Source organism: Stomoxys calcitrans, chromosome 1, assembly GCF_963082655.1.
Source record: "Stomoxys calcitrans chromosome 1, idStoCalc2.1, whole genome shotgun sequence".
NCBI lineage: Eukaryota > Metazoa > Arthropoda > Insecta > Diptera > Muscidae > Stomoxys > Stomoxys calcitrans.
The window spans coordinates 30,368,593-30,379,324 of NC_081552.1; the positions used below are offsets into that span (position 1 = coordinate 30,368,593).

The 10,732-nt window shown below is 41.8% G+C and overlaps 1 protein-coding gene across 1 annotated transcript; it reads left to right on the top strand.

Annotated features, from left to right (window-relative positions):
• The first annotated feature begins 3,369 nt into the window (after nt 1–3,369).
• Nucleotides 3,370–5,806, top strand: LOC106091230 (nucleolar protein 11). Its single transcript, XM_013257702.2, has 4 exons — nt 3,370–3,565; nt 3,630–3,794; nt 3,865–4,255; nt 4,324–5,806. The coding sequence occupies exons 1-4, from the start codon at nt 3,434–3,436 to the stop codon at nt 5,706–5,708; spliced, it is 2,073 nt and encodes a 690-aa protein (XP_013113156.2). The 5' UTR covers nt 3,370–3,433; the 3' UTR covers nt 5,709–5,806.
• The last annotated feature ends 4,926 nt before the right edge of the window (nt 5,807–10,732 follow it).

A 10,732-nucleotide genomic window follows, 5' to 3' on the forward strand; every position in this document is an offset into this window, starting at 1 on the left:
CACTACCTGTAAATATATCTTGATAAATATATTGCGTTCCGCCTCCTTTAGTTTTGTCATTCAAGTCGAATGATGACACCACATGTTAACATTAACGGCGATAGTTAGCGAATCCAAACAAAGTATTATTGGTACAATTAAAGGTAGTGTCATTAGCACATCAACAAAAATCTACCCCCAACGAAACTACCGTGAGTAGCAAATGCAGTAGATTGAAATGTCAAAGTGGTTTTAAAAATAAAATTTGTTTTCCGACTTATCTTCTACAATTGTGTTTTATATTTGTATTTTCATGATAGGAACACAATTTTTTTTTGCTTGAGTGTGGAAAATCGTATCAAATAGAATATCTTTCTAAGATTTTAGAAAAAGATCACAGCTATTTTTTTCAAGCCTTTGACATTTAGATTTACAGCAAAATCAAAACAAAAATACAAAAAATTATACTCAGATTTTTAAGCCATTAGCTTAAATGTCTTTTAAGCCATTAGCTTAAAAAGGCATTTATTTATATCAAATGTTTTTAGCTTATACGTTTTATTTTTATATGGAGTTTGCCAGTTGTTCACGTGACAAGCCGAATAGAGCACCAACCCTATGTTAACTTTTCTTATCATTTTAGGCTTAAACTCCGTTTACACTGCTCATTAAATCAAGATTTAAGGCCCTCATCAGCTTATTTTATAAAGGGAAAACAGATGATCGAGCCATTAAATCCAAATTTAAACAGCAGTGTAAACGGAGTTTATGTACTGAGTTCGACTTTTTACCCAATCAACTGTCAAAACGCACTATAAAAAATAGTCACGAAGGGAATGCGGAAACATTCCGCAAAAATGGCTGCATAATGGATTTGCATAGTTATAAAATTCCCTTTTTTGCTTCAATATGTAATCGTGAAAGAATTGATGTTCATTGCGAAAAGCGATCACAGTACTTACCACTACCTGGAAATGAATATATCTAGCGAACAACGCACTATAAAAATATGATGACGACGATAATGCGAACATATCCGTACCATGATATAACGAAGAGGTAGCGCGAAGTGCGGAAAGAGGATACCGCAGAACCAATCAATGATGTTGGTGTAGAATGTTTACCTCCTAGTCAGAATGAATGTACTAAATAACAACAAGGCAGCAGGAGCCGCTGAACTATTTACGACCGGAGGCGACACGCTGATAAAGCGTATGCATCAGCTTATCTGCACAATCTGACTAGAAGGATGCATACCCGATGATTGGAACATCAGCATACTATGTCACGTACACAAGAAGACAAGACGGAATTTCCCAACAACAGAGGAATAAGTCTCCTCCCCATCACATACAAGATACTCTCGGGCGTACTGTGTGAAAGATTAAAACCTCAAGTCAATGGGATAATTTGGACCTATCAATGCGGCTTTAGACCTGGTAAATCCACCCACACACACCACCACACCACCACCCGAGAAGGACAAATCAATATCTACCATCTATTTGTTGACTACAAAGGCGCATTCGATACTCATTTACGTTCAAAGTTATTTCAAGCCATGTCTGAGTTTGGTATCTCTGCAAAATTAATAAGACTGCAGGATGACACTTGCTAATATGCGTTCCTCAGTAAGAACCATTAATATCAAAAGAGGTTTCAGACAAGGAGACAGCCTATCGTGTGATCTCTTTAATATCCTGTTGGAGAAGATTATACGAGATGCAGATGTGAATAGATATGGCACACTAGTCACAAGAGAACACACGCTACTCGCCTATGCTGACGACATCGACATCATAGATCGGTCACCGGAAGTAGTAACTGCAGCCTTTGAAAGAATCGAAAGAGAGTCAGTGAATGGAGATAAGACGAAATGAATGGTTTCAACTCCCGGCTTGTACAACCGAGCAGATAAAGAAAATGGAGAAAGTTGGGAACAACTTTGAGATAGTCAGCAAGTTTATCTACCTCGGCACCGCCGTAACCGAATGGCACCAGTTCTTAGATTAGGCGAAGAATAATACTTGCAAACAGATCCTACTTTGGTCTAAGTAAGCAGTTTAGAAACAAGGCCACCTCTCGACAGCCGAAGATTACACTATACAAGACATACAAGATACTACCCGTGCTGCTATATGGTTCTGAAGCATGGGTACTTGTGAAAGCAGATGAGGCAGTGCTTGGGGTACTTGAGAGAAAGATTCTTCGTAAAATATATGGGCGACGTATGAACCACGAGCTGTATGAGCTGTATAACGACGATAGCATAGTTATACGCATCAAAATACAACGGCTGCTTAGGATAGGTCATTTTGTCAGAATAGATGAAGAAACTCCGGCAAAGAAGTCTTTTGAAGTCTGTTGTTTTTGTTGTGTGCTGTTATTTGACTTTTGTTGGAGTTCTGACAAAGAAAAGAGTCCGTCAGATTTAGAAATAATTTAATAAGCATTTTCGCTGTGAATGAAGTCAGTACAGTAGTAAGTTACAGGATGCAATTATAAGGTGAAGTCACGCCAACAGCTGAGTACCATGTTCATTTTTGTTTTGATCCAGCAATAAATTCTAGTACTCACTTCAACTTTTCACGCGAACAACTGCCAAAACGCACTTTAAAAAAATGGTGACGAAGATAATGAGAAGACATTCCGTATAAGTGGTACCAAGATGTATTCATTTACAGGTAGTGGCAGTTGCCTAACAACAAAATATTGAGTGAGTTATCTGTCAAAATCAGTGATTAGTCCAACTCTGATTTTGTGTATATTACTATTGTAGTTCGCTCCCTTTTTCGTTATTTGTGTGTTTTCTGGTTCTTAACTATAATACACACACACAATCAAAACTCGTTGCCCAACAACAAATCCGTGCTTAGTGCAACTCTGACTTTGTGTATGTTACTAGTTTGTGCCATTTTTCGATGTTTGTGTGTGTGTTATGGTGCTTATCTATAATACGCACACACAACCAAAACTCTTTGACAGATAGTACACTTCGCGAGAAAAAATTGTACACATTGTACTAAGCGCGCTCATGGAGGAACAATTAAAGGTGGTCTCATTTGTACAACAACCACAAATATGTTGCTATCCGCCATCTTGCCATCAAGCTGATTGACGTTTTGCCAACACACACAACGAAAATTTGTGTGCGTGTTTGCACATGAGTAGTCAATATGGGTGAAAGAAGATGACAACAAAGAGAATGCAAACAAAAATCTGAAATGTTAATACCGTCAAACCTGGCCGGCTGTTAATAGCTGTTCGCGTGAGACCGCCTTGAAGCGCGCTATAGTTTTGTGTCGTCTCATCTAAATCAGGCGAAAGTCAGCTGATTTGTACGATTTTATAATCGATTATTCGATTTTAGTTTATCGACTTTTGGATTCCCAGAATACACGTGCAACATATAAACAATTAAAAATTTTGCCTGTTATTTTTGTTTATTAAAATTATGACAAAATTTATAACATATTTCAATTTGTGCCCCATACCAGAGCCCAAGGAGTTTCTGGGTATATCACCAGATAAAGATGATGGCAATATTATAACCACATTGGGCAAGAATATCATCATAATCATAAAGGTGATTAGAGCAAACCGCAGAGAGAATGAGAAAAACTGACAAACTCTGAACATTTTCCTTGCAGATTTCCACACAAAAACAGATACGTAGTTGGTCTGTGCTTGAGAAACTTTCCTGCAAAGTTGTTTTCGATAAAAAGTCGGCTAAATATGTGGGAGTTTTTGGCAATAAATCGCTTAGGTGTTGGGATGCAACCACATCGGATGTAAATAAATGCAAGAAATTAAAGGTATAATTGTTGGATTGCTTTTTCTTCCTCCTAATTAGCCATTTGATTGCTTAAATTTTGGGTTTTCCAGTTTCAAAAACATATAGCCGACTTGGTTAGCAGCGGCGATGAAACGCTAGTACTATATAGCGATGGTTCGTGTGAGTTGCTGGCTTCGGCCATTGAATCTCGCAAGGAGGATGTAAATACTAGCAACCCCCAAATATTGGAATTGTCCTCTAGCTTAGTTTTCTCCAATCCCAGTGTACATGTTATGGCCAATGGCAATCGTCTGTTGACGTACTTTGAACGTAATGCCAACAATGGAGATTATCATTTGATACGTTTACCTTTGAAGTCAGAAGGACGTGGTATGGTCGAGGCACCCAAACGTTTTAGATTGGCAAGGGATAACTTAAATGTAAATGTGGCCGGAGCAGCTGTTATTGAAGGTGAAGGAGTGCCTATGTTGTTAACCATATGTAAGTAAACCATAATGCATGAGAAAATTCATAGTATTATTGTATTAATTCCCCTTTGTCTTCTTTAGGGTCTGACAAACGTATGTTTATTCTAAGCCTAGGTGATGATGTTTCCCCTGAGCGTTCTCCCGGAAATTTTGTATCCTTGTTGACCCAACTTAAAGCTGACAATCCTCTTTCTGTCATGGGTATATCCAAGCATTTTGTTGCCATCTATGGTGCCAACCATGGACAAGAAGGGGCATCTTTACTGCTCTACAATACCCAATACAAGGTGATAAAAACCAAACAATTCTTTAAAGTTTTCTTCAAATTCTCCAACCTTTGGTCTGTAAGAGATCATATTGTCGTGGCAATGGGACAAAACCTTTCGGTGGTCAAGTATAGAGTCCTTAAGGAGGTGTTGTCGGAATTGGTGGGAACTCAAGTTTCTCATGATTATCAAACAGCCAACGAAATGGATTACATAAACGAGGAGGATGTTATGGAAGAATGTTTGCAATACTCTGCCGAAATTCAGACATATTACAATGAAAACAAAGACCAGGATAAAATGTCTAAGTTTAACGAAGCAGATGGTTTTGCAATACCCTTTAAGGGTCCTGAAGATTTCGATACTGAGTTGAATGCTTTAAGGCAACTAAATTTGCATGCTGATGTTGTTCAAGATGATGCAGCTGAAGCTGTACAAATCACCCTGATGTCGAATTTTTATGATGAAGGCTTTTCATGTTTGGATATACAAATGATTGCTCAACATTTGGAACGACTTGAAGCCAGCGAGCATGAGATTTCGGAAAAGCTTTTAACCATGCTTGTGAGGGGAAATCTTTTAGAAGATATTGGTGTTTGCCTAAGGCGTTACACAAATATTTCGGAAAAAATGCTATCCAAAGTATTGAATTTCATATTAAAGAAATATGTAAAAGAGTATAAAACAAATGCCAGGTGTGCCAGTGAACAAATGGATGTGGAAGATAATAGCGATGCCGAAGTGGAGAAAACAACAAAGTCAAGCGAAACTAGGAATGTTTTAAATGTTCTGCTGGCCTGCTCATTTGACTCAGAGACCTTGGAATTGTACATAAGACAAGATGTGGAATATAACGAAGTTGTGCTTTTATTGCATCATTTGTATGAGATGCTGACAACCGATGCAGAATTAGAGGAACGGCCATCCCTATATGATACCAGCACTGAGTTTGAATTGCAATTGTTTCGCTGGTTTGGCGTTTTGCTTAATTCACATTTCCAAAAATTGGCCCTCTCCAAGGAAGTCGCCTTAATTGAGCTGCTCTTCAAGTGGCATGAATTGTTTCAAAGTTATAAACGCGAAATCGTTGAACTACAAAGTGTGGCTGCTTTGTTGTACAATGTAGTGGAAAGGAAACCAACGCTGAAGGACAAAAGCTCCTCGAAATGGTATTCCATAGAAGAGGTATATTTATTTTGAGAATTGTTTTCTCTGAGTTTTTCCCATTTAGTTATTAGCAATTAGAAAATTATTTTGTAAAAATAAAAAAAAAGTTTCACCAAAAATCATTGAGACAATTTGATGTTTGTTTGTGGTCTTGTCATTGAGATAATCCATAAAATATAAGAATCATAAATACTTTTATCTACACAATCACAAAAGGTTTCTGAAGGTCAGTAATTCACATTTTTTCTGAACTTATCAAATATATTCAATTGAAATTTCTCCCACCAGCATACATTCGATATTGCATGCAACTAGCCGTGAAAAGGTCTGTCCTCGCTGGATGCCGCAACATTTGGCAATCGCTAAAAAATGGCTCGTGTCTATCCTTCAAAATGCGTTTTTAAGATCGTCACAGGCGAGGAACTTTAGACAAAACAACAATCGATCGTGTGGGTTTTCGAAGACAAGCCACACCTAACGCCTGTTTCTTTGGCAAAACTGGTCATGTGGCGATTGTTCCGCTTGAGCAAAGTAGGACGGTCAATTCTGAGTGTTACACAATAATTTGTTTGCCTGTAGTCTTTGGAGAAATTCGAAAAACGAACAAGAGAAGACAAATATCATTGTTCACCATGAGTATTTTTTCGTCGCCAGTAGTTGAAGCATTCATTAACCATGATTTGGAGGTGTCTCAATCGGAGTGGAGAAAGTGCTTCGAAAATTGGCGACTGAAAATGTAATTTTTTTATTTACGTTAAAAAAAAAACAAACATAAATTAAATCGGTTAATGGCCAATTCAATACTTTTGTGCATTAAATTATCAATTTGTTCAAATCAATAGATTTTTTAAGAACGAGGTTTCTTAAAAACTAGCAGGTGACAAGAGGAGAAGCAATAATTCGACGAAAGAAAATTAAATATTGCAAAGGTCAACAAAAGCTTTTCGATGCGTACACTTAAAGACTTCCTTCAAAGTTAAGATATGCCATCAGACGTACAATCATACCCCAGGAACAGGGTAAGGAAAAATGTGCTGGTCTATTCTGTACATTTCCTGTAATCACCTGAAACTTAGCCTTCTTAAAACTAACTTACCCAATAGCTCAACATGTCTTTGTTCGAATAAAGTTTCGTAACGATTTCATCGAGGATATGGAAGTTGAAAGTTAAAGCCCAATATTTCACACTCTAAACGGGGAGGTTTGTCTAGGAGTACCTTCCCACCAGTTGTTTGTAATGGGCAAATATTTGCTCACTCAACTTTTAGACAAACTGATCAAAGCTAAGGTTTACTTCAGCCTCAAATTAATCATATAACAAGTAAGGACAGTCGGGCTAAGCCGACTTTTTGATACCCTACACCAAACTGGATATGCAGGCTAAGTCGCCGACCTTAAAATTTGCTTTAATTTGATATTTAGACTTTCGATCAAAATCCGTACATATTGTAGGAGCCATAGAGTAAATCGTTGCTCAAATTTTTGAGAAGATCGATTGACAAAAAAAAGTGAAAATCGGGGGTTGCATATATATGGGAGCTATATCTTAAACTGAACAAATTTCTATGAAATTGAACAGTCATCGTGCCAAATTTTGTACTAAATTTTTCTTTAATTGGCTATGACAGAATATTTGATCCACTAGCCGAACGTAGAATTGCTTTCCAAGCGCCTCAATCTTCTGCGTTCATTCTAAAATCTCTGATTCAAGGTGTCTCCCACAAGTTGATCTTTCCATCGGGCTTTTGGTCTTCCCGGTTTGCGTGTACCACGGTGTTTGCCTTAAAAAGACTTCTTTGCCGGAGTTTCTTCATCCATTCTGACAACATGACCTAGCCAACGCAGCCGTTGTATTTTGATGCGTGTAACTATGCTATCGTCGTCATACAGCTCATGGTTCATACGTCGCATATATATTTTACGAAGAATCTTCAATCCCATGGCAGCCGGTTGTACGCACCGGATTGACCCGATGGAATCTTCATCGGCAAGGTCTGCCGCCTCAGTGTACGTGATCGTCTTTTTTCGTCATGGGAGAGGCACATCCCGGAGTGCCTTCTCCGTATGCTTTTGGTCCGTGCCGGGATTGAAAAGAACCCCGGACCCTGGTTCTGTTCCGTTTGCCAGAACCGCCTTCATCATCGGTCAGTGTCGGTGAGGTGTAACAGGTGCTTGGAGTGGGTACATTTCCGTTCTTGCTCTGGCCTAACTTCGCTACGGGAGTATAGTCATACTGGCTATGTCGCTAGGTGCTGTGCGAACATAGCCAGCAGTGGGTCACAAGCGTCGCCGTCGTCGCCTTCGGCGTCCTCGTCGTCGGACTATGTGACCCCCCCGACCTCTCCCGTACGGCAATTTATGCAAAGACAGCACCCTAGCCCTACTATTGCCAGGCCAGTGTCGGGAAATGTATCGTTCCTGCAGTTAAACTGCAATGGACTGCGAGGCAAGATTGATGAGATTGTAGATTTTATGAGTCGGAAGAGCATATCGGTCGCAGCGATCCAGGAGACAAAGCTGACTAACACCTGCAGCTTGCACAGTTGTCACGGCTACAATGTGCTACGTAAGGATCGCTCAAGGAATGGAGGTGGGGGATTGGCCTTCGTTATACATCATTCCGTGCAGTATAGACCTATCTCGCCTGCGCTTGACGCTAGTGACCCATACATGGAATGTATGGGGGTAGCAGTCAGGTCTGGTACTGCCGAGATAGAGATATACAACGTGTATATACCGCCGGTTGGTAGCTGTGTCCCGATTAATGGCCAGGCCTACAGCCCCGACATAAGTGGGTTGCTATCTGGCCATAGTCGTCTGGTTCTGGGGGATTTTAATGCACATCACTCGTCATGGCATTCTCCCCTAGGTAACGACCAGCGTGGCATAGCTTTGGCAGAGCAGATAGATAGCTCCACGTTTTGCACGGTGAATGAGGATGCCCCCACTAGGATTACGAGGAGGTGCAGCAGCTCGCCAGACATCTCAATCGCATCCCCTGATCTCCTGAGTGACGTATCCTGGCAAGCCGTCATCTCTTTGGGGTCAGACCACCTCCCCATAATCCTCACCATCGACCGACCACCCGACTTCATAACCTCTAAGCGCCGGACATTCATCAATTACAAGAAGGCCAATTGGACTGGCTTCAGAGAGTATACCAATCGCCGCTTCAATGAACTGCCACCCCCCTCTGATGTGCTTGTGGCCGAGAGGAAATTCCGAGACATCATCAACGCAGCAGCCGCTCGCTTTATATCAGCCGGTCGAATACCGCAAGTGCGACCCCATTTCCCGGCGCAAGCAGTGGTACTCGCAGACGAGCGTGATGGGATTCGTTCTATGGACCCCGCTAACCCCAGAATCAGCGAGCTGAATCTGGAAATAAACAGGGTAGTCAACGAACATAAGCGGAATTTGTGGCTGGAACACTTGGAGCAATGTAACTTAGGCACCGGTGCAGGCAAATTGTGGGCCACTGTTAAGTCTCTCTCGAACCCCGGTAGACGGGACGACAGGACCTCAGTCACTTTTGGCGAGTTAACCGTGACTGATCCGAAGAGATGCGCCAGGTTGTTCAACCGTCAATTTATTGTGCATCCCGAAAGAGACAGGGCAAGGAGGAGAGCCATTCGCCGTATTCGTGGTCTCCGAGCCGATGAACAGCCATCACAATTTACCGCGAAGTTACGAATGTCGTCCGTGGTGCCAAACCTTACAAGGCGTTAGGCCCCGACGGAATCTCTACATTGATGCTGAAGAATCTGGAGTTACCTGGACTTGAGTACCTTACCACTGTCCTTAACCTGTCATTGAACACTCTTATAGTTCCCGATGTCTGGAAAATGGGCAGAGTGATCCCGCTACTGAAGCCTGGTAAAGACCCGAGTTTGGGAGAGTCGTACAGACCGATCTCCCTTCTCTCACCAGTGGCTAAGACGCTTGAGGCATTACTCCTCCCGAGCCTCGTAGGAGAATTTCCATTCGCCGAGCATCAACACGGATTCCGGAGACTGCACAGCACAACAACAGCTTTGCATGCCATCACCACACACATTTGCCGTCGCTTCAATCAACCCAGGCCATGTGATAGGACGGTCCTCGTGGCACTGGACCTATCGAAGGCATTCGACACGGTCAGCCATGCCAAATTATTTGAGGACATCGCCAACACGTCCCTCCAGCCAGGCCTGAAACGTTGGGTCGCGAATTATCTGTGTGGCCGCCAGTCATTTGTGGAATTTAGGGATAAGAAGTCAAAACACCGTAGAGTGAAACAGGGAGTTCCCCAAGGTGGGGTGATATCTCCGGCTCTGTTTAACCTCTACCTATCCTCCATCCCACCTCCTCCAGACGGCATAGAGATCGTATCATATGCGGACGACTGTACGATCTTGGCATCAGGCCCCCCACCCATTGATGACATCTGCGATAGGTTGAACGTCTACCTCAACGAGCTTGCCTCATATTTCGCTGCAAGAAATCTGAAGATATCCGCCACCAAATCTTCAGCCACACTGTTCACTACAAATACGCGTGAGGTGAATTCTGAGCTGACTGTGATGGTAGATGGAGAAATGATTCCGATCATCAAGTGTCCCAAAATACTTGGCGTCACATTTGACAGCTCCTACACTTTCTCCCCACATGCCACAGCAATCTGCAATAAAGTTAAAAGTAGAAACAAGGTCCTCAAGTCACTCGCTGGCAGCACTTGGGGTGCTGACAAAGAAACCTTGTTGACCACGTACAAAGCAATTGGCCGGTCTGTGGTAAGTTATGCAGCGCCAGTGTGGTCACGTCAACTTTGTGACACGCAGTGGAATAATATTCAGATCTGTCAGAATGCCGCCCTCCGAACTGCGACGGGCTGTCTCCTTAGTTCTCATGTGGACCACCTCCATCAGGAGACAAAGATCCTACCAGTGCGAAGACATAACTACATGCTGTCTAAGCAATACCTTTTGGGCTGTTATCGCAGAAATCATCCAAATCATCATCTTGTGGATATTTACCCACCGCCCAGAAGCCTTAAGGTTGATCTACACGATCTAGAG